Source organism: Lissotriton vulgaris, chromosome 9 (assembly GCF_964263255.1).
Source record: "Lissotriton vulgaris chromosome 9, aLisVul1.2, whole genome shotgun sequence".
Classification (NCBI taxonomy): Eukaryota; Metazoa; Chordata; class Amphibia; order Caudata; family Salamandridae; genus Lissotriton; species Lissotriton vulgaris.
The window spans coordinates 631,117,289-631,141,686 of NC_141697.1; the positions used below are offsets into that span (position 1 = coordinate 631,117,289).

Consider the following 24,398-nt stretch of genomic DNA (forward strand, 5'->3'; position numbering starts at 1 on the left):
ACTAAGCACTTTAAAGTAATGAGAGGAGTCAGACAAGGGTGCAATCATGCCCTGTTCCTTTTTACACTATATATAAATGAACTAGAAACCGTTTTGGTCCAGGAGTGTATGGACTTACCCATGTATGCGGACGATGAGGTCCTTATGGCCCGTACACTTAACGGTCTCCAAAAAGTTGTTAATGTTTTTACAAATTTTATGTCAAATCGGGGTCTTACTGTGAACTGCTCCCAAACATGTGCAATGAAGTGTGGAGCAGGACCGATAAAGAAGGCCAACACGCTTTTTATTTATTCAAAAGCAATAGAGCATTCAAAAACTTTCTCTTATTTAGGGATTTTATTTGACCAATCTGGCACGTGGTGCAAATCTCTGATGACCTTATTAAATTTCAGCAGAAATTTAGGAAGACGTTCCCCTGCGGAATTGTTACAGATCTATAGGGCAAAATGTGTGGACATCGTTACCTATGGAGCTGAATCTGGGGCTACGCAGGGGTTAACTCAATACAGTCTGCAGAAAATATGTTTCTCAGGTTCCTCTTGGCAGTCCCAGACAGCACATCAACATATATATGCCACTAGGAACTAGGCATGCCATACCTAGAAGATGTTATCAAGATCCAGCCAGTTCTCCTGTGGAATAGAGTCTGGACTTCGGAGGAGACAGATTTTAATCGTCTCATTCTGAAAGACGCACGGGCGATTGACGGGGTCAATCAGATAAGATGGTTAGCATATGTTAAAATGTTTCTGTTTAAATTAGGCCATCCTGAATATTACAATGATCCATATACCATGTGTAATGTGTCAAGGAAAGACCTTAAAGCAAGTTGCTTGTGTTATTAGGGGCGAAATCAAAAACGCAATAGAATGAAAGAAACCAACGGTTCAAGCACATGGATTTTTTCATTTTGGTGTCTATTTGTTTATTAAAATATAACCTAGTTTTTAAATTAGTGTTGGACTTTTATTTTGTGCTGTGTAATATTTTCTCATGTATTCGTGTTTTTAAATGCTTTATGCACCTGTCTCCTAAGTTAAGCCTGCCTGTTTGTTTGCCAGCTAACAAGGGGTGAGCAAGGAATTAATTTATTAAGACCCTAACTGAACCTTCTGTTGTGTTTGTGGCCTTATTACTAGTGGTATATCACTACTTATCACTACTACTAATCTACTTTCCAACTCCTGTGTCCACATTCCCTACTAATGAAGTAATGCTCCCATAGAACAGATATGTTTGCTAGTGTAATTTAAATTACAGAAGGGGCAACACTTTTACTTTACTTTAGACTCATTTGTATGGTGCAACGAATCATCCCCACGGGGATCTCTCGGCACCTGAGAAGAGAAACCTTATTTGCAGCGAGATCTTTAGAATAGCCATGTCTAGCGCATTCTTTTTTAATTGAGATAGATTGGAGCAGGCACGTATTTGTTCAGGGAGCCTGTTCCAGTGGCTAGGGGACACTCAAGCATCTGCAGCTCCTTCTATGATACAAAAGTGCCCCAAGGGTGCAGAAAGCAGGCGCACACGCGTAACTCATCATCAAGCATTCAATGACCATAAGAACTGTTGATTGATTGGGCAGCTGAAATTCCAATATTCCATCAAATATGCAGTATAATGAGTGTTAATTGATATTTCTAAGGCAAATTTGAATTGAGGCTTACACTAAATTTGCAAAGTTGGGAGGGATTCCTAATAGTTAACTAGGTCTCCAGACAAATCACATTCAAGCCTGTTTCAATATTTGCTTTTCAAGCTTTGTTCCTACAAAATATGCTACATTGATTTTATTAAGCACTCCTACCCCCTGAAACACTTAATGGGGTTATAGATGCAAAATAGTAACAACCTGTCTGGGTGTGATGTGATGACTGTTGGCTCTAAGTTCTAACCATTTTCGAAAACTTGTGTTGATCAATTTCTTATTGGACGATAGGTTAAAAAATATTCCAGGGGGAATTCTGCCAGTGTTCCAAAGTCTTTACCAAATAGTCTAATGTTGTAAAATTAGGACTCTCATAGAATATCATCTTCACTTGTACCGAAGAAATTTTCTCACAAGGAAAGACAAAGGCAGCTCGGTGCACTATACTTGGACAGTTGGATTTAGTGCACTTCTGTGTCAAACAGCAAAGTGGTGAATGTAGGCCAGGTGAAAACTTATCACATTTTCTGATATGCAGCAAACCCTGGTTACTGAATGTTGTAAATTCTGCTAGTAATAAAGGTAATTTAGCCTCATTTGGAGGATGGTGATACATTTGGGAAATGTGCTTTTGTTTACCTCTGAGTTAAGTTATGCTGCTTTGTAGAGTGCACTATCAGCTACGAGGATATGCTGGTACTGAGCAGGTGTGAGGCTCGCCACAACTAGGTCCTGGTAGGACTACTTGAAAAGCCAGATTTTCAGCTTTTTGTGGAATTCAAAAGAAAGAAGGAGGCTCTTTTATTTAGCTGCAGGTTATTCCATGCTTTAGGAGCTATGTAGGAAAAGGCCAGTCTGCTTGATCTTTTTTTCTTTATGTGTGAGATTTATGCAAGTAGGACTCTGGGGTGTCTGGAAGATATATGAAAGCAAATGCGATTGTTGAGGTATGCTGGCCAGTGTTATGCAGTGCTTTGAAGTTGTTGGGGAGAAGTTTGAGCTTGTTAATGAATGGAGAGCCTGTGGAGCTCCTTCAGCAGTGGTGTGATGTGAGTACAGGGTAGAAGGTTGGGAGCGATTCTGGCTGCTAAGTTCTGAATTGTCTGCAGCCTTTGGTGAGTTTTTTGTTGACCCCAGACTAGAATTTCTTCCTGTAGTCCAGCTTGTTGCGACCCAAGCGTGTGTGACAATTTTCTGGATGCTGATTAGTATAGGAGCCATTTGAAACTCTTACTCAGAATCTTCAGGGGGTGGAAGCATGAGGTGCTGATAGCATTGACTTGGGCGGTCATGTTGAGTTTGCTGTTGATGATGATCCCGAAGTTCTTGGTGTGAGTGGTGGGGTGGGTGTTGCTCCTAGCTCTTTTGGCCACCAGGTGGAGCCCCACAGTGATGTGTTCTTCTTGAAGATCACAATTTCGATCTTGTAGTGTTTAGCTTCAGACACTTGGCCTTGATCCTGTGGGAGATTTCTGTAATGCAGGCATTGAACTTGATCCTGGTGCTGGGCATCTTGTCTATGATTCGAGAGAATGAGTTGTATTGTCTGCGTAGGAGAGGACGTTGATGTCATGAGAGCTGATGATGCTGGCTAGAGGGATCTTGTATGAGTTAAAGAGGATCGGGCTCAGGGAGGATCCTTGCCTAAATTCTACAGATGAAGTCACTGGCACCCAAGGTGTACAGTGCCAGGCTGACTGACTGAGTCCTTACAGTCAGGAAGGAGCAGATTAGTCTGAGTGCATATCCTTGCATTCCAATGTCATGTAGGTGTTGTATGAGGATGGGGTGGATCAAATGCTGTGGAAAGGTTTTGGAGTGTCCCGTCTGTCCAGAGTTATGCGGATGTCATTAGTGGTAGCGGATAGGGGATTTTCCATGCTGTGGTTGAGTCTGAAATCAGACTGAGTGATGTTGAGGAGTTGTTGGGAGTTGTTGGTTGTTGAGGCATTCTGTGATGGTCTGTTAATGTTTTTGATGGGTCTGTAGTTGTTGAGCATTAAAGGGTTCTCAGAAGGTTTCTCCAACAATAAGAGGACAGCTGCATGTAACTGGGAAGGTTGTAGAACAGGTGGAGGTATTCAGAATGGGTGTGAGGATGCTGCTGAAGAGTTGCAATCCTTTGAAGCACGTGTGGTGGGGACAGGGGTCCGACGGGCCCCTGAGTGGATGACCTTCATGGTGGCGGCGGTTTATTCTAAGTTGATGACAGGCCATGTGGTTAGCAATGGTTCTTTGGATAAGATCAGGAAATTGTGGCAAAGTCTGTCGGGTCCAGTTGTGGGCTGAAGTTGTTGCAAATGGCAGTACGTTTATTGCTGAAGAATTGAGACATTGTTGTAGAGGTCATGCAAGGGGGTAATTGAGTTTGAGTGGTGAGGTGAAATATTTCACAATGGTGAAGATTTCTTTGCTTCTATTGGTCCGGGCATCGATTCAGTCCATCAAAGCGGTGCATTTAGTGGTTGCAACTTAGGGCAGATTTGAATGCGCTCCTGTCTGCAGGTGAGAATGCTGAACTTGATGAGGGTGGGGTCTGTACAGGGGGCTGGTGTTGGCTCATCAACTTGGTTGTTGTTGGATATTGCCAGAGTTGGTTAAAATAGGGTGCAGGAGGGGTCCAGCAATATGGTTAGGTCCCTTTACTTGTTGTGGGAGGTCTAGGCTTCCAAGTTTTCAGTAAGCGTTCTTGAGTTAGGGTTGGCATTGTCTTCCAGGTAGAAGTTCAGGTCTTTAAGTAGGATGTAGTTTCTAGCATTGAGGATGAGTGGTTCAACAAAGTCTGGGATGGTGTAGGCGAAGAAGGAGTGTGGTTCCACTGGTCTGTAGATGAGCGTGCCCCTTATGGTGAAGTTTGCTGTGACATGGAGTTTGAATGACAGGTCTTCCAGGTTGGAGGATGACGTGTCCATGAATGATTGGTGCGGCTGATGGTGTTCTTGTGGATGATGACGATTCCACCTCCGGGCTTGTGCAGGCTGCCTTACCTAGCAATATTGTAGCCAAAGGGGATGGCTGTGGCAATGTCAGTTGCTGATGCAGGGTTTATCCAGGCCTCTGTCAGAAAAAATAGGTCAGTGGCAAAGACTTGCAGCAGGATTCCAATCTCTGTGGTGTCTTGGTTAGTGAGCTGGTGTTGAGGAGCATGCATGTAAGTGTCTGTGAGTTGACCCTCCTCATTTAGAAGTCAGGGAATTTGCTTTTGAGCATGGAGGATGGGCCAGTGGCTCAACAGTAAGAACATCAGATGGCAATAAGAATGGTATCTGATGATACCCTCCTATTTAGGGAGAGATTCTGTTGCTAGGTTCACTTGTGTTTTTTCTAACCCTGCCATGTAAACCATGGCAATCATAATAACAAAAAAAACTTAAATATCTGTCACATACTGTAAGACATACTGTAAGACAATTTCAAGCTCAAGGGAGAGCAATGCCTCAATCAGAATGTCTTCTTTAGAAAAGCATGTCATTAAGGGAGGTCCTCGTTTGTCCTCTGGAGTAGCCTTTCCAAGGTCTTAAACATGACAGGCATGATGCTCACATAATTACAATGGGTATTAAGGTATGGTGGATAAAAATATTTGTGCAAAGACCTTATGCTTGACATTTTATGTTTTTCTCAAAAGAAAAAATGCATTCGGAGATCGACAGCGTGGTTGGCCCAAACCGCAGCCCAAATTGTGATGACAAAAGCAAGATGCCCTACACTGATGCAGTCATCCATGAGATTCAAAGATTCGCAGATGTCATCCCGCTCAGCCTTCCCCATGCTGTGACTCGTGACACCAAATTCAGAGGCTATAAAATCCCAAAGGTATTGCATAATGATTCTACAATAAGTGGGCACACAATTAACACAATTTAGTGGCTGATAAAAGGCATTTTCCATTGTTTGCATATGGGTTCTAATGAAAGTATATATAGAGCACACATAAGCATACTCTATTATATTGCTGTTGATGAATCAATAAATACACAAATGGGTAAATCTTTCCTTGATGTGCTAACAATTTTGCGTCCTTATATTGCAAGGTCAAACTGGTCTGCACATCTGGAATACAGTCAGGTGTACCTTAAGTATTTTAGCAACTGAGACTACTCTGTCTCTGTTGCTGACATACTCTTCTGATGGCATAAGAGTGTAATAGTCCTTGGAGGTTTGGCCATTTAACTGCCCTTACGATTTATAGTGTGAGGTCGAATGCCTAGTTTTTACTTGCCCTTACTGCCATTAAAAACCTGGCTGTACAGAACAGCAAGAAATGTGTAAATGCACCTGCACCATAGAAGAAAATGTCCAAGGTGTAGGAGTCATTAGGTTCTGTTTGTTCAAAAAAAAATCTGCTTAGGGATTTTGTATTTGAACAATTAAAACAAGTAAAAAATTGGAAGAAGGGTACCATCAATTTGACGGTACCGTCCTTCAAACTTTAAACTCATTGACAGGAACCATCCTGCAAACGGTTTCTGTCAATGAATAGAGAAGTCCCCCCTGCCCGCAGACATCTCTAAACTCAAAGTACAGGTAATCGATCAGGCGGACTGAGTATTTTACTTTATCGCCCTGATGGAGTACAATCCTTACTCCAAATTCTAGATCAGGCCCTAATACTCTTAGAAGTTTTTTATTTAATCAATTCATATGTTTAGCGTTCGAACTGTACAAGTACACCTTAAGTTGGAAGGTGAGTGTTTCCTGATACTAGATATATATGATCTAGTTGGAAGGTGAGTGTTTCCTGATACTAGATATATATGATCCTACAGATATTCAGGTCCTGGCAGCAGTTCAATTTAATGCCCGATTGCGCTCTGTGGACCTTCAGATTGCATCATTTTATATTCCCTTCTAGCAGGCCCCAAATCAGCTTTTTGATTCATCGTGAAAATCTAGAACATCCAAATAAAACAGCGTCCTCAGTTATATTGAGTCCTGACAGTCTTTAGCAGTATACTAAGTCCTGCTTTGGAATTATTTTCACTAGTTGATTTTTTTTTACTTATACTCGTATCTGGACCACTGTCCTGCAAGGTCATCTTCCACATTGCTGACTGTAAGCAAAGTATCCTATATCATCAAACCTTTCTAAAGTTTTGATTTTTAGTGAACTACACAAGAACACACTAACACATCCCAAAAGAAGACAGTTAATTGATGCAATTCTGCACGTAGGGCTGGCAAAACCCTTCCCATTGTACTATCCTTCACCCACAAAAACAATGAGCCCATGAATCTGATCCTGGACATCAAATTCAGGATGGCCTTGTTGATACAGAGTTCTACAGCTTCAAGCATTATCAAAACATTCTCCCCCGTACAAACCTGTAGGTACAATTCCTGTAGCCTAACATGGTAGACACCAAGAACTAGCTTATGCTTTAGTACAACCAAGTAAATTCTTATGCTAGAACAGCCATTAGATGTTGGGCCCTTTGCCCCAACCTTCTAGCGGGCATCCATACTGCTTATCATGCTTCAATGTCTCCGCACCACAGACAGTTTACAGTTCATCTGACCGGCACACTGTTTACTCCTGTCTGTGGGACGAATCCAATCTAGTTCTCTATTCATAGGTGTCTGGAGGTTTGGAGTTAACAGTGGTCTGCCTCAGGTATTGGGCTTTCTTCTCTGTGCTCAGGGACACAATTAATCTTGACAATACTAAGGCTGGGCGTAGTTCGCATAGTAGCGCTACGTGAAGCTAACCGAAGTGCACTTCGCACTACGCGAACTTCGCGTAGCACTACGCGAGCTGCATAGTAGCATGTTCCCACTGTGCAAGATGCGTTTTCAATGATTGCACAGTGCGGACAAGCATCCGGCACTGTGCAATCATTGAAAATGGCATCTTGCACAGTGCGAGCTGTAGTTTTTCTGCTGCTCGAGTAGATTATTACTCGAGCTGCAGCTTTCTCAACGCGAACTGGTAGTTTCTCATTGAGAGCGGTCGCGAGCATGCACAACCACTCACAATGAGAAACCTTACCTCCCTGCGTTGAGAATCTCGCCGGGATGTAATTTTACTTGCTCGCGGTCGCGAACATGATGTTCAGGACCGCGAACAAGCAAAAAATGAGCGCTGCACTGCGCTACGCTGCACTACGCATGTTCGCACTGTGCTACGTGCAGCTCGCGTAGTGCGAAGTTGCGCAAACTTTGCAAACTCCGCGAGCATAGAGTAGTGCTTCGCCCAGGCCTACCACAGACCTTTTACCAAATCTGGAAGCAGATGGAAACGTAGATCTGTGCTTAAGGATCATCTTGAAGATTATGATCCATTTTGTCTATTATAATTCATGTACTCTAAACCAGACAACCAACAACCTTAAGCAGTGTCTCCAAACATATCTTGAATGGCAGTTGAAACACGCATCCCTTGACACTTCTGTTGAAATCTGTATAGAGTTGTAGCCTTGTGTACTATGCGGTTACAAAGGTCAGGTTTGAGCCTGTCTGCTGAAAATGGTTTTATTAAATGCACAAAGCCCAAATTGCAATTCGGTAACACGTTGCCAAATCGCATTTTGCGTTTCAGCATAAATACAGAAACAATATTTGGAAGGGGCGTGTAAAGGGCATCCTTTCCAAATTCCGATTCTTTAGCTTATGTATTAATGTTTTGCCGCTGACATCCAGTAGCGAAACATTGATATTATACCACCAATTCAAAATTGGTGGTAACCATTCACAAACAGGAAGGTGTTCCCAAGGGACTCTTTCCTTTTGCGACCACTACTTGCTCCTAAAAAATGTTTGTAAAAATATTCATTAAAAAAACCAAAACATACTGTAATCCTTTTACGAAACTGGGCTGATTTATAAAAATGCTTTATTGAAGAGCAACCACACACATTGTGGTCTGCTGACCCCAGCAGGCCACATGCCTGTGACTAACCAATCATAGTGGGTCATAATTTGCAAACTACCTCATACATATTAATGAAGTAGACAAATTGTCACCCTATACGAATTGGTAGAAGTCGATGTGCAAATCGTACCCACCTTTACCAAATTCATTTTAGTACATTCCAAATAAGAAATCATAAATTAGAAATTTTAATTTGATGCAATGTACGATTTATTATTAGGAATCTTTATACATCAGGCCCTTGAGATTTGTAATGCAGTATAACTGCACATCAGTGAACAAGTCCATATTAAATATAGAAAAACACATTTCATTTTGTTATGTAGTGGGCTGCGCATTACTTTATACAAATGGAAGGGTCCGATTTACAAACATAAACATACCCTTTTGTGTAGGCTGACACTTTTTCAGCATTCACAAACCATGATTTAATAGTATTTTATGACTGCAGAATCAGTTGTGGTGGAGTGCTACGCACATAAAAAAAATATTCCTGTCTCCAATCCAATCTATTAAATCATACGTTTGTGAATACCGAAAAAAAGCAAAATTACACAAAACTTCTGATTTGCAATTATCGTTTGAGAAGAATGAAATTAAGATTGAGCTGGTGTAAAAATATTGTCAATCGGCAATGTCTGCAGCACATCTGCTGCATCATGGGGGGTATGTTTGGAGTAGGTGAAGAACTCATCTGACCCTATGAACTATCATGCTACTTGCCAATCTCAAGATCAGGCGCTTAATATTTGTTTAAGCCAGATATACCACCGCTCAATAACGTTTATCACAAAGCTGTATTTTGTGTATAGAAATCCGCTAAGATCAGATCACAGAAACTGAGAGTTGATGGGCATGGACAGGTAGGAAAATGTAATCAGGACATTACTAAAAGGAACAGTTTTCCTTTTTACATCACTCTTGTTTATAATTCGAAGTGCTTAGAGAGGAAAACAAGGAATTTAAGCAGGAGATCAAACATATTTTTCAATATTTCCGAGACCTGAATGGACCCCTTTCTATCACTAAATGATAGTGTACCTGCTAGTGGTGGTGTTCTACCAGAGCAGTATTTTTTATATCGACTTGTATTTAGATTGACTCCAAAGTATTGAATACCAACAAATCATCAAGGTATATAGAAGCACACTTCTCTATAGATGCTCAATATCAAAATATGTTAGTAGTCTATGTCCTGGTGTCTGTATGGGTGCAGGTCGGCATTACTGACCTCGGCATTTTGACATATATCCATTATTGATCTATACTCTTCAATCTTAACTCAGGAGGTTACATCTCTCAGGAAGATCTGGAATTCAAAGTGATGCTGTTTTATCATATAGTAAACATATTTCAAATGCATCTTTTATTTAAAATTGCAAATTTACTGACATCAACTCTCACTTCGTAGGAACCCTGGCCTCCAAACTGGTCTAGCTGTATGCCTATTCCCTGAGACTGGGCCACTAAGACTCACATAGTGGGAGCAACTCCAACAGCGTTTCGCCCACTGTGGATATTGAATATGAATTTCGAAATCCTCAGCAAGGGTATGGCGAACAAAATGCTCCCATACATGCAGACCCTAGTACGTAGATCTCAGAATGATTTTATCCCGAACTGAAACACATCCCTAAATCTTAAGAAACTGTATCATATATTCTTTCACCCTCAAGTGCAGACTAACTAGGAGGCATTTGTAATGTCTGTAGATCTTGAGAAGGCCTTTGACTCTTTGAGTTGGTACTTCTTCTAGAGAGTCAGGGTCCGGGTGGGGTTGGGAGAGAGATGGATTAAGTGGGTAAACCTACTTTGCACGGACCCAACGGCCCGTGTGAAAACTGGCACCACCTTTTCTGTCATGAATGGAGTCCATAGAGGGACCAGGCAGGGATGCCCACTGTCCGCCCTGCTCTTTGCCTTGGCAATAGTGCCCCTGGCAGAGAGGCTTCAGACAGAGGGCAGTGGTCGGGCTACTGGAGGACTTTGGGGTGCTGTCCAGGCTGAGGGTTAATAGAGCCAAGACATGTATTTTCCCCTGTGCAAGAGAGACACCCGAGCACTAGACTTCCCCTAGGACTTTTCGCGGGCTGCCACAACTTTTAAATATCTGTTGATAAGAGTGTACCATGAACTAGACAACTTGCGGGCGGCAACTTAGGGACACCCTCAGCTCCCTTTGGTCATGTGTAGCATTTTGGAGATATTTGAGCCTGTCTCTCATGGTGCTGTTGATCACCAAGATGGCAATGCTCCCCCGATTATTGTATTTCATTACGAATTTGCTGATTAAGATACATGCCTCTTGGTTTAGACAGTTTGATAGTCTTCTCCGTGAACTGATATGGGATGGCGGGTGCAATAGAGTTGCTTTTGAGAGGCCCAACAGGGGATGGAGGACTGGGAGCACCAGGCTTAGAACTATATTACCAAGCAGCACAGCTGCAGTAGGTAGCTAAAGGTCTTGATGAAACCCACATGCATGACCTGGATTTCTTAGGGCTAACAACAAGGCTAGGCAACTGCTGGCATGCCTTTTATCCCCTGTAATAATTATCCAGTGACTCACTGGATTGCTGGGAGTGGCATTACAATGCTGGCACCATTGTATTGTACAAACCCTAAGAGCTCTTTTATACTTGCCTACTTTGCCACTTGCAGGCCTTCTCCATGGAGACCCCATTACTTATTTAACTTCTGCACAACTGTCAGAGTGGACGGACGCAGGGGCTCATTACAGTGGAAGACTGTTTCTTGTAGGGATCCCTCATTCCACCAGAGGACTCGTCCACTACCTACGCATTACCCATAGGCCAATTTTTGATGTAGAAAGCATTAGTATGGATGTTTGCAGACATGTGTGCCATGCTTAGGGACTAACCTCAACATCATATGGTTCTCCAACTGCTATTTTCAATGGGCTTCGTCTGACACCTTGTGACCTAATTTTGCAGAGCGTTGAATGAGATGGAATAGAGACCATTAGTGAAACTGAGGGCAAGATGTGTGGAGATATTGGGACAAGTTATCACTGACAGGGAGTGGGGGAGAATACTGACCTATCCCAACCATGTGTCACAAAATACCCAACTGAAATATACAGAATTAAATATCTAATATGACATACCTCACCCCACATAGACTACAACAAATATATGGGGGGACCCAAGGGGCTGACTCCTCTGTCAGGTGCTAGATGTAGATTTCTGCCAACTGACCTGGGGTTCCCACATTTTGCGCGATATTTTGGACTGTGGTCCTACAGAAGCTCCAGGCTATACTACGACACTCTTTTTCCTGCACAAAGCAGAGTTGTCTCTTGGAGGACGTTCCCAGGCCCAAATCAGCCAAAATGGGTACTTGAATTACAGACTTGGCCCTGCCTTGAGGCAAACTCACTAAGGCTTGGAAATCAGACAAGGGGCCAAGTCTATAAACATGGGAAAGAGACATCACACTTTGGGTGGTGTTGGATGGACAAGCACTTAGAAGGGAAGACGCCCAGGGAATATGCAAACACCCTGTAGCCAATCTGTAGCAGGAGATTTTGACAGCCTGGGAACATCCAGAGGCTGTCACTGACTCCATTTCAGGGAATTATGTGGACGGTGTGGGGAGTTTGGAGGATTAGGATGCGGAAGAGGGGGAACAGGGAGGAAATGCCAAATGAGATTGAAGGGCCTGAATTCATGACTCACACAATCCTGCAACATATACCCAATGACAGACCCATCAGCCTTTGGTATGGTAACCACCGCTGGTCTGGGCTCTGCCCCCCTGTCTCCAAGACGAGGCTCGTAAAGAAGTGTCCACTGAATTACCTAGACAAGTCATTTTTAGGTCTCGCCTAGCGTTGCAGTGCATGCGTTGCACTCTCTGCGAGATTTATTGTCGTCGAGTTATTTTCAGAAGTGGAGTGGAAGCTCTGCCCATGCTTTTGATTGGCGCACGCCACACTTTATGTTAAACACTCGCTTTTGATTTGAAGTGAGGCTGATTTGTTCCCTCCCTATCTCCTTTTCGGCTTGCCCATACGGACTAGATTTTGCACTCGTGGCGTAACATGGTGGATTTTATCTGGTGGGTGAGTACTATTTTTTATTACAATGGACACTGATGGGAACAATGGCGGCTGCAGCGCTATGTGCTTAAAATTGGATGTTCTTTCTTACTTTATTGAGCCCGGCGTTTGCTAGGGTCACCTCGCTCACTTAATTTATTAATATTTCACATTTACGTTTAGCGCGGTGTCCACCTCAGGGACACCGTCCTCTGTTTTTATTTATTTAATTTAACACTGAAAGAGACAGAAGTCTTTGCTTAGGTCAAGCAGAGGGCCGTAAAATGTGTGCTCCTGGGCAGATGGTTGATAAATTGCCAATCCAAATCTGGTGGTTGGGATACGCACTCCTTGAGTAATCTGGGTGTACTCGAAAAGTTCTTATTAGATGGGTGGTGCCCGTGGGGTTGGACCCTCTGTACTTGGGTTAGAGAAAATCTATGACGCACTGTTCTCTCTCGAGAAAAGTGTCTCCCCAGAGCACTCGCTGCCAAATGTTCAATAAAGATTCAAAAGCGTATAAATAGATTCAAGAAATCTTCTTTACTTGTTCATTTCAATTTCATTTCATGATTCGTCTCATGATTTATAAATGTTCAACTCATTGGCCCAATGCATTTCGGGCTAAGCCCTTGTTCGGGGGCCCTGTACACCGCACTAGTCTCGGAAAAAAATCGGGTAAAGTGTTTTCGGCGTGTCCTCGAAGGAGTCCGGTCATCAAGGACACGCCGAAAACACTTTACCCGATTTTTTTCGGAGACTAGTGCGGTGAACAACACGCCACTACAGAATTTTACGTCCTTCTGCTTGACCTAAGCAAAGACTTCTGTCTTCGTCAGTTCAGGGGACTTGCACACGCTCACCACCTGCAACTGCGAGGTGGCCCTGCTGCCCCTCAAGCAGCTGCTTGCCATGCACCCGAGTACCTGCAGCTACAGCCCAAGGAGCAGCCCTACAGCATGGCGAGCTGCAACCTTGGCAGCGGGGGCTACAACCTGTTCTCCAACGGAGGCTTCCACATGGAGGGCAACGAGTACTGGGTCGTCAACTACATCAGCAGGTGGGTCACTGTAGCGCGACTCCATTCGGTGATGCGCCAGGCACTATGACTTCCTTGCGCCCTATTCCCAGTTACAGGCAGTACCTCCCTTTAAATTAAAAGGAAGCGCACCAGCACTTATCGGCACAAATGTAGTATTAATAAGGAGAGATTGCTGCCAGTAACATTCTGCTTCTCACGGGTTGGCTGTGTGAAGAGTGCTTATATCGTATTAGGCATGTTGCTACTTTGTCAATTGGCAGGTCTCTGGGTAGGCTGGTGACATAATGGTAATAGGTAGTGCTTGTTCTAGAGACTTTGCTAAAAATAAAAATGCACATGCCTATTAGAGAAGTCTTTTCTGATCCTGGCTACATTGCAGACGTTCCCCATCCAGTTTGGCAGGGGGAGGGGGTGGGTGAACAAGAAGTAGTACTGGATTCGCCTCATAAACAACTATTCCTGAGTCCCTTATTTTGATTGATTCTATATTTCGGATATTTGTTATGTCCTTGCATTGAACCCACGCTGTCAATAAAATATACTAATTCTTCTCAGCTTTTATAGAGCTCCTAAGTCTAAAGAATTATTTGATACGCTGCTCATTTGTTCGGATCACTGCAGCTAATTACAAGATAGCGGGGAAACCATAAAATAATTGTGGTGGCCACAGGGTTCTTGAAATGGTTTAATTTGTTTGAGCAAAATAATTCCAAACTGAGGTAGTCAATGAGGGAATGTTACATGCCACCAGGATTTAAATCTGAGCAGGCGTGTTGTGAATGATATGGTGTAGAGCGTATAGGAAATACGACTTGCTTGGGATGTGGTAGTCCGGAAGCGGTATTCAGGGCAAGACGTTTAATTGTTTTGGTAGAAAAGGTTGCTTTTTCAGAAGCTGGTTAAAGGTGGTTTAAAGTAGGCCTGGGCGGTAAATTCCGTTCCGTTCACGTAATTTGCGGAATTTGGGTAATTTCGCGTTCTGCACAGAACGCACAATTGCCCAAAATACTGCGTTCCGCGACTACGTGAAATTTTTTTCTTGTTCGCGTTCTCAAAGTGCGTGTTAGCGAGATTTTTCCCCTCCCAGCACGCAAACAGCGACTGCGAACAGGAAAAAAGCGCCGCGAACAAGCAATTCTGCGTGTTCGCAGAATGTTTGCGTGTTCACTGGGATTTTTTACCATTTTGTGGAGATTTGCATAACGCAATTACGCAAATTCCGCCCACCCCTAGTTTAAATGTGAAGGACCTGAGCACCGCAGAGATATAGGGACGCTTGCTCACCTTGCCGCTTGCCGCTTTTTTGGGGGACTATTACTGCTGCCCTGCGTTAGTGGTCGGAGGAATTGGTGTCTGGGCTCCTCGACCGCCTGATCGCCTGCTACTGTGACTACTGCGCCGGGATTTGGACGGGACCACAATCCCCAGAATCCTCCAGCGTCGCGGTTTGCTACGCCAGTTCCCAGCGCCAGGAGGCGCTTAAAACCAGCGGCGGCCTCCCGCAGCAAAGCCCGGGACAAACGGTGGGCCCGTCCGCACTCGTCATTTAACTTCTGCAATTACTGGTAACTACTGTTATCTTTATAAAATTACACCTCTGATCCCAGCCCCCTAGGGTTAATTGCATGGAAGCTATTGATATAATTTGAATGAAAGGTTGTGTATATAGCTCTCTTGTGACTCCAGCTACAAACTCTTCCTCCATATGTTTGTACCCTTATTTGCATTGTAGAGACAGAGTGTCTGTTGGGTATCTGTACACTCCAATTTAGACAGTACATAATGTCTAGCTTCATACTATGGAGCCAGGAGTGGCTGTCATACACAATATCTAATGGGGAAAAGAAAATTGTATACTAGTCCACCTGGTTCAAAAATGCTTAAGGTTAAAGAATCTAGTACATCTCTAATGAAATACCTGACTGGGGCAGTGGGAGCGCTAGAGAAACAAATCTCTAATGTAGAGGAGAAGTTGAATAAAGAGTCGTCCGGCTTGACCAGCATCAGTATAAACGATTCTCCTTGCCAAGATCTAATGTTGTTAATGTTAATGTTAATGGAATTTATACAGTGCATGAATACCTGCAGGTGTCTTGGCGCTAGCGGATTCAAATAGCTGTGCTCAAAACTACTGATTAAAATAGCCAAATCTTCAGTTGTTTCCTAAATCCTAAATGATGAGTAATTTCCCTAAGATGTAATGGGAGCAAGTTCCATTCTTTGATGGTGTTAAAGGTGAGACTTCTCCCGCCCCAGTTCATCTTTTTATAGCCAGTTGGCTGCATTAGGAAGGCATTACCTGAACGCAGCACTGTATTTGGTGAGTACCATCTAAACAGGTCCTCCAAGAACTTCGGCCCGGCTTTATGAGCAATACACAGGCTCTTAAATATTATCCTCTGACAGACAGGCAATCAATGAAATTGTCTGATTTCAGTTCTGACTGATAGAAATTTTGGAATATCCAAAATCAGTCTTGCAGCTGCATTATTTTTGCACTGCCTCTAGCTTCCTCAGTAGAGTTGACTAAACCTTGACATACAAGCTATTACAATAATCAAGTTTATTCAGAACTAATGAGGTTACTAGAGATTTCCTACATGATTTTGGTATGTATGGAAGAACTTTCCTAACAGTTTTTATCATCCAGAATGAGGTCGACACTACCTTCGACACTTGTTTTTTTAAATTGAGATTTCCATCTATAATAACCCCGAGATTCCTATCATTATCCACAGGTATGGGAGGGAGTCCAAAACTGTCTGGCCACCAGGCTGGAGACCATGCAGGAGACAAATTTCCAAACATTATCACCTCTGTTTTATTGGAATTCAACTTTAAACAGTGAGTGCTCATCCAATGACCGAGAGATAGCATACAGTTATGAAGATTAAGAGAGTGATTAATGTCCTTGTTCACTGTAAAAATCACCAGCTGAGTGTCATCAGCGTAGGATATCGGGATAAGATTGAAACTTCTGATTAAAGATGCCAACTCCGCTACATAAATGTTAAAAAGCGTAGGGCTCAAAGAAGAGCCGTGTGGAACTCCACATAGGAGAGTAAAAGGCGCTGATTGAAATTTTCCCAGGTGTACTGACTAAGTTCTATCAGATTGAAATGAAGACAGAAGGGAAAGGGCATTGCCTCCTATTCCGATCTCTTTCAGGCGTTGAATCAGGAGGGCGTGATCTACCGTATCAAATGCAGCGGAGAGGTCCAGCAGCACCAATGCTGCTGACCCTCCACTGTCAAGTGATACGCAAATTTCCTCTGTGGTTTTAATCAGAGCAGACTCTGTACTGTGGTCCGCTCTGAAGCCAAACTGGCTGTGATCAAGAACTTGATTAGTGGTCATACATTTTGTCAGTTCGGCATTAATGATCTTTTCCATTATCTTAGCAGGGAGAGGAATTCTTGAGATCGGCCGATAATTAGCAGTACCCAATGCATCCAGATTGCTTTTTTTCTGAAGGGGGAGTATACAAGCCTTCTTCCACACAGTGGGGAAAATTCCCTGCTCTATCATTTGAATAAATATTATGGAGAGATGGGGGCCAGTAAAAGTATTAATGGTCTGTAGAATTTTAGGAGGGTGAGGGTCTTCTGGAGATCCCGACTTACACATAGTTATTAATTCTGTAATTTGAGCTGGTGAGGTCGGTGAAAAATTAAACTCAGAAGTATGCTCACTGAGAAGATGAGCAGTTGGTTTCTCCTCTACGATTGAATGGGTAAATTTCTCATAGATACATTCCACCTTGGATTTAAATGAAAGTGCCAGGACGTCACAAAAATCTTGATTAAGGATAGTAGGATCATCTTGTTTTATGGAAGTTAGGATTTGCATTATATGAAATAGTTATTTGCTTGACCCACTAGTTTTTTCAATCTTAGACGTGTAGTAATGACTTTTCTCTGCAACCAACTTTTTCTTAAAAGCTGAGATCATAGCTTTGTATCTCCTTTGTTCTATAGAATCATAATTTTTCCACCAAGTTCTTTCTTGTCTTCTACATGCTTGTTTAACTGGCGAAGCTGTAATAATAATCCCAAATGAAACTATAGTTGATTCCCAAAATGGTTGTGTGCAGAAGGGTTGGGATGAGATCTCTGCAAACGATCTGGAGGGGGCAGAACTACCTCCTCACAAAAGAGTATGTGTACCTAAGAACTCAGCCCTGACTGCATTACCTCCAATGATCCATAAAGTTCCCCCGACACCTAAAAAGTTATAGGCCAAACACAGAGCCACGACAGGAAAGGACTGTCCAGCTAAAAAGGCAGCCAAAAATAGAATAAAAGTATGTGCAAAAAGCATTGATAGTCAATGTCTTAATAAAGGGCAAAACAATCCAGATTTGGGAGACATCATGAAATCTATTGCTGATTTAACTTTGTATGTCAAAGAAGCAATAGCCACAGTGGGGAATAGACTGGAGCAAATAGAGTCCAGCTTGGTTACACTTTCTGGGCAATAAAAGGACGGAAGTAGCCAGAAGGTTGTGCCAGGTAGGGATAGTAACATTCAGCTTAGCCAGCCAACCGCAGATTGTTCCCCTAACACTGGCAAACAAACAAATAGAGGGGAGAGAAACAGTTCGTCTGTTATAGACAATTATACTAAACTGGAAAATAGAAAACCTCACCATCAGGCCCAAAGTAATATCCTGACCAGTGTGAATCTTCCTCTGGCAGCAGCCCCGTATACTTTGGTTTTGGCTAATGTCCCCCCGTCGGATGAGGGAGAGAGGTGAGGTGGCTAGGCCCGAGTAGAAAATCATTTGATGGGGACTGTGTAGTGCTATCACTAGCCTTCCCTCCTCTAGTACAAGAAATCCTGAACTGGATAGGTTCTAATAGAAGGTGGGTGGAGGGGATAAAAGTGCTTCATCTCGGATTCATCTATCAACCAAAGACGACTAACAAGCAAAACATCGCGCTGACTGGTCTTCCTCCTAACAATTTATTGAGATCTCATTTGGAAGTATCCAATAGGTTTGGCCCTTTATACTCCTTAGAGGATGTGGATTGACAAATACAAGCAAGGGCTCCCCGAGAATGTAAAAGAGGTGCTGGCCACATAGCCCTCCAACGCCCAGGTGTTTGGGCACCTGTGGGTGAAACTAGGTTAAATGAAGCTAGGTCACATATTAAGGCCTCCCCAGATGCAGCCATGCCCTTGTCGACTGCTGGTGGCTCTAGTTTAATGAAGTGTTTGCCTACATACAAAATGGGCGATACCTTCAGTATGGCTACGGCAGCTCAGAAGAAAAATGTACAAATGAATAAGACGTTGCAATCCAATTTAATAATAGCTGGAAGACATGAGAGTAGCGAGCATGTTCCTGGAGATCTAAGAAAGGATGAAGCTGGGGCTGGGAAGGGTGCCGCGAATTCAATCTATGTATGTCCAGGGGCAGGTGAGGGTAGCCTATTTGAATATTTCTGGGCTTCAATTTAAGGTCAACAACCCTATTTGGGGGGATTTCATTAGGAACTTTGATATTCTGTGTCTGCAGGAGACTTGGTTATTGGATGAATTACATCTTGATGGCTTTAAAACGTTTCATGTTCCAGCAGGTCGCTTGAGTCGTGGGAGGCACAAAGGGGGGATTTGTGTGTATATTACTAACCTTCTGAGGACTCTGTGGATAAAAACTGTAAAATCGTCAAGCTATTTCCAAATTGTTGTTATCAAAGTGTTACCACTGGTAGAACTAGTAATCATTAATATGTATAACAACTTGGATAGGGGTTCCGTTACTGATATGTTACTTGATCTTAATGAAGAACTCAAGAAGTTAAGTGATAAATCAGGAAGGATTCCATCATTATATGGGGTGGCGATTTTAATAATAACATCTGCTCACAGCCCTCATGTGGGTTCGGGGTTCTGGAGGATGAGGACCAGGACCAATCGGCTCATTTTACTCACTCAAACGGGGGGACAGCCTCAATGAAGTTATGGCAACACACAACCTAGGATTTACAAACAAGTTGTGTTCTCCACCTGTCCAATTTAGTCCCACGTTTGTAGGTAGAGGTCATAGCACTCTGATTGACTTTATTATTCTTTCAAATTGTTATGCAACATGGGCAGAGGATTTTGTCCCACACACAATTGGGATTAGTGACCATCTCCCACTGAGCATCAATATCATACTCCTTCATAAAAGTCCCAGTTCCATGGTACAGAGTTTAGCCTGGACTCAAGGTTGCGCTCTGGAACACTTATTACGTTGGGCCAAGAGTGACCCAGAGGCCACTAACTTGAAAATAATGACACAGGCAAAAATTCCAATAATTGAGTGCCTGCAGGAAGAGACATCGTACATAGATATATTGTGTTCCTTTTCTGATATTACCAGGATAACACAAAAAATCCTGAATCGTCCATGTAGAGACTATAAAATTGCTAAAAATGGTTGGTTTGACACTAATTGTACCAAAGCTTATTCCCTTTTAAAAGCCACCCTCCATAGAACCGTGAAGGACAGTGAGGAAGTTAGGAGGTGGAGGAAAGCTTATAACTTAGCGAGAAGTGAGCGCAAGAAGGAAATTAAGGAACAGGCCTGGACTAACTTGCATGAAGCCTCCTTAAGGAGGGACTGCTCCCTTTTTTGGGGAGCTGTCAAGGCCCCTTTTTTTAGGTCCGGGGAGGGTGCAAGAATAGAGGTGGCTATTACTGAAGACTCTTGGATAATTTCTTTTCTGCAGTGTATGATCCTGGGTAAAATGACATAACAGTAGCTACGGAGCACGACCCGCAAGATGAGCAAGCAAAATTTCTACCTATTGACATACATATTACAAATGAAGAAGTTTATGTAGCCATAAAAGAAAGTAAAGGAGGCAAGCGCCAGGCCCGGATGGGACCCCGATCAATCTATATAAATATACGATCGAGATTTGGTCCCCACTACTAACCCGTGTACTTGAAGGCAGTTGTGAAAAGGGTTTCATTAAATCCTGGTCCGAGTCCATAATTATGCCTATTTTTAAAAAAGGGGAACAGTAGAATCCTGGATGCTACTGCCCCATTTCCTTGCTTGATTCATTTATGAAAGTTGCAGGTAGGGTCATCCTGAATCGTTTACAACAATGGGCAGAAGACAACAAGGTCTTAAGCCCAGTGCAATACGGGTTCAGGGAGGGGCGAGGCACTGTAGAGCAGGTGTTAAATTTCTCTATTTTACATGAGAAATACACCCAGGCCAAGCGAGGGAAATTATACGCAGTTTTTGTCGATCTCACTGCTGCATTCGACTGCGTAGATCACAGCCGGTTATGACAGATCTTAGAAGACTTAAAGGTAGAGCGAGCACTTATATTATTTTTAAGACAATTGTATGCAGGCTCCACTGCTAGGGTGAGGTTTGGTTTAAAAGGAGAATGCACCAAGCCCTTCCACGTGAGAAAAGGAGTAAGACAAGGCTGCGTCCTTCCCCTGTTCCTCTTCACCTTATATACTAACAATTTGGAAAAATACCTGGTGGCCAGAGTAAGAGACTCCCCGCAAGTTAAAAACAACCAGATTGTCTTACCCTTATATGCTGATGACGCCGTCTTAATAGCTAGAACCCAACTTGGTCTACAGACGGCGCTAAACACAAATATAGATTTTATGGACAACCGGGGTCTGAAGCTTAACATTAAAAAAACCTATGTTATGTCCTGTGGTAAAGCCAAAAGTAGATCTTGCCCCTTGGTAGCTGGGAGTGACAAAATCGAATCCACTAAAATATTGTCATACCTTGGTATCCTACTAGAGGAATCAGGATCCTGGGGACCAGCTATAAAAAACAGGGCACTGCTGTTTAAAAAATCAACGGCGGCAGTAATGATTTAAAAAATAAAATGGGTAAAAGGCCTCCGGAAATCGTATTAAAAATATACCAGGCAAAGTGCACTAGTATAGCTATATATAGAGCAGGCGTCTGGGGGGTTCATGATGTTTCGTCTATTCAAAGGGTAGAGAATGCGTTTTTAAGATTCAATTTAGCCATTCCTCAAAGTGCATTTGTTTTTAATTGTCATAGCGAATTGGGGATTCGCTATATTCGTGATGTTATTAATATGCAACCCTAGTTGTTGTGGCATAGAGCTTGGACCTCACCTGATTTAGTTTTAAATCGAGAAATAATTAAAGACTCTATGGGCCTAGACCAGGTCAGAAAGGTTCCATGGTTGAACTACATTTGTAATCTCACTAAGGACATGGGTCGGCCCGAGTTTTTTAGTAATCCAGACTCCTCACTTACTATATCTAGAAAAGATTTAAATACACTGTGTTGGTATCACTTTGATACTTTAAGATTAGGAGTGGAGTTAAATAAAAAAACTGTAGTTCAACATCAACTTTCCCTGGTCTCAACCTCTATCCAACCTTATCTGGTCTGGTGCCAAGAGGGGTTTGACAGATACATCTTGGCCAGATTTGGGTTTGATTGTTTTTTTCACTTGATCACTTTTCCTAAAACTAATGATTGGTCCAGACAGCTTTGTAAATGTCCGTGCGATAACCTATCAAATCAATCCACAATGCATGTGATCTTCTTTTGTAAATTTTATTCTACAGAAAGGGCTAGATGGATTAAAACCTTTTTAAAGCAGGGTTTATGGCGTCAATGCCGTCCGGCCCTATTATTTTTACAACTATTAAATGATACGTATTGTGTAGGTATTATGACTGTTTTTTTAAAAAGCATCTTGAGGAAAAGGAAACATTTAATTTGTTCTTAAACTTTTATGGATGTATAATTGTAATGAATTGTAATTCCTGTGACTGTATTAATTACTGATGATTTGTTGCTTTTATGATTTTATAAAACTGTGAAATCGAATAAAGCATTTTCTATCTATCTATGGCCAAGTAAATGGAATGCGTAGATGCGGAATCTGTCTTTATACCTTAGCGTTAGTGCTTTGCTCATTAAAAAATACTTGGCTGGCTTTTCTTTTTCTGGGTCTGATTTTCTTCTTTATCTATTTTTTCATTCTGTTAAAATTGTTGACCAAATTCATCATGCTCATATAAACTGGCTCTAATACCTGTCCATTGACATGCACTTAATAACACATTCGCCTAAATAAAATAAAAAAATTAGTTACACTTATAGCTAAAAATTGTAGTTGTTGTACTTACTCCTCTTACAATAATTGATGTAAATATATACCATTGTAGACGAGTAGCAGTGACATGGTTTTTTTTAATTAACCATTGAGTGTTTTTGAGTAATTTAAAATTGGCGAATGCGAAGCTAGAGTTGTCCATGGCTTCTCTCAAAACCCAGAGTTAAAAAAGATTCCAGTTATTTACTGTTACCTATCTATAGTTGTATGTTATGTATGGCCTGCCCTTTAACACCCTCCCTTCCCCTGCTTCCATCAGTTGCACAAGGATTGAGGAGTCTTTGGCGAGCCCTACAAAACATGGCCTCATCTGCCACCCTCCTGTCCTGCTAGAAACCTGTGGTTCTCATATCCACACCACCCACCCTTTGGCCGCCCTTCTGTTCATTCACCCACAATAAACACGCATTTGCAATGCAATAGGTCTCTCATATACACAAGTTTGAGCTATTGGCATTGTAAATGAAAATGCTTTTGATTTATGTTTTGGTTTTTGAAACTTAAATAAAGCACATTGTCATTTACAATGTCTATAGCTTAAACTTGTGTAAATGCAAGACCTATTGCATTGCAAATGCTTGTTAGCCTAATGTCTGGGATGCACACACCCATTTGACCGAGGTTTAACTAGGTCTCCCACATCCTAGACCCCCCACCCCTACGGGTACCCTGTTTACAAGACCTGTTGTCTTGTTTTTTTTTCTTTAGTTCCTTAGTTATGTTTTTCCACAGTTCACCCTGCCAACATTAGCCTACACACTGGACATCTGTATTCTAAATTACAGATAACTACCAAGTCACTACTGCTAACCGCATGGACTTATATCATTTTAATACAGCAGTGACTACATAACTGCATACTGTGACTGAGAATACATGCCTCCGAGAACATGTCTCGTATGCCCTAACAATGCCACATAAAGATACTAGATACTGTATTGATGAATGCATGTCTTATTGATATCCACACCTGAGAAATATAGGCTACTTTGAGACCGAAACAGGCTGATATTAAATATGTTGGTTAATAAAATGCAAAAAATGTACGTGATGTACACAATAATATTTAAATGCCAATAAAAAGATTTTTTTTAAACCTCTGACTTTGATTTCAGGGTACAACTGTGATTCCTCTGCTGTCTTCAGTCCATTATGATCCTACAAAGTTCAAAAACCCAAATGCCTTCGACCCTGGAAATTTTTTAAATGAAGATGGATCTTTTAAGAAGAATGATGCCCTAATGCCCTTTGCTGCAGGTAAAATGAGATAGAGGTTCACCTTGCAGTCAGGTTGCATTTCATTAAGAGCGCAGTCTTTCTAGCCAGCAGCCTTTTTTTAGCTTACCTAATACAATATGACCATGCATTCAGTACACGCTATTAGCGCAACATTATTTTACAGACTTTTTATCCAACCCTTTCCCCTAAGATCACCATAGGGCCATTTTCAAATGAGAACTTCGTTTGTTGATTTACTTGTTCAGTCATTACACCCGCCTTACTGGTTATTTTCTATTTTTTAAACTTTCTAACAAACAAAGACAAATGTAAAAGAAAAATATTAAATATGGACTTGTAGATTTTTTCCCAAGTTTAGAAAAGGGTGAATTATAACCCAAGGCATCCCATGGAGGATT

General features: G+C 42.2%; 1 protein-coding gene across 4 annotated transcripts in view; it reads left to right on the forward strand.

Moving 5' to 3' along the window:
- The window catches only part of LOC147691995 (cytochrome P450 2F3-like), a 556,138-nt gene extending 532,091 nt beyond the window's left edge, over positions 1 to 24,047 (forward strand). For all 4 annotated transcript variants that reach the window (XM_086938287.1, XM_086938286.1, XM_086938290.1 and 1 more), the window contains 2 exons: positions 5,283 to 5,470; positions 23,877 to 24,047. In XM_086938287.1, coding sequence (XP_086794413.1) covers positions 5,283 to 5,470; positions 23,877 to 24,032 — 344 coding nt within the window. In that variant the 3' untranslated portion in view covers positions 24,033 to 24,047. The remainder of the gene's footprint in view (positions 1 to 5,282; positions 5,471 to 23,876) is intronic.
- Positions 24,048 to 24,398: the final 351 nt, after the last annotated feature.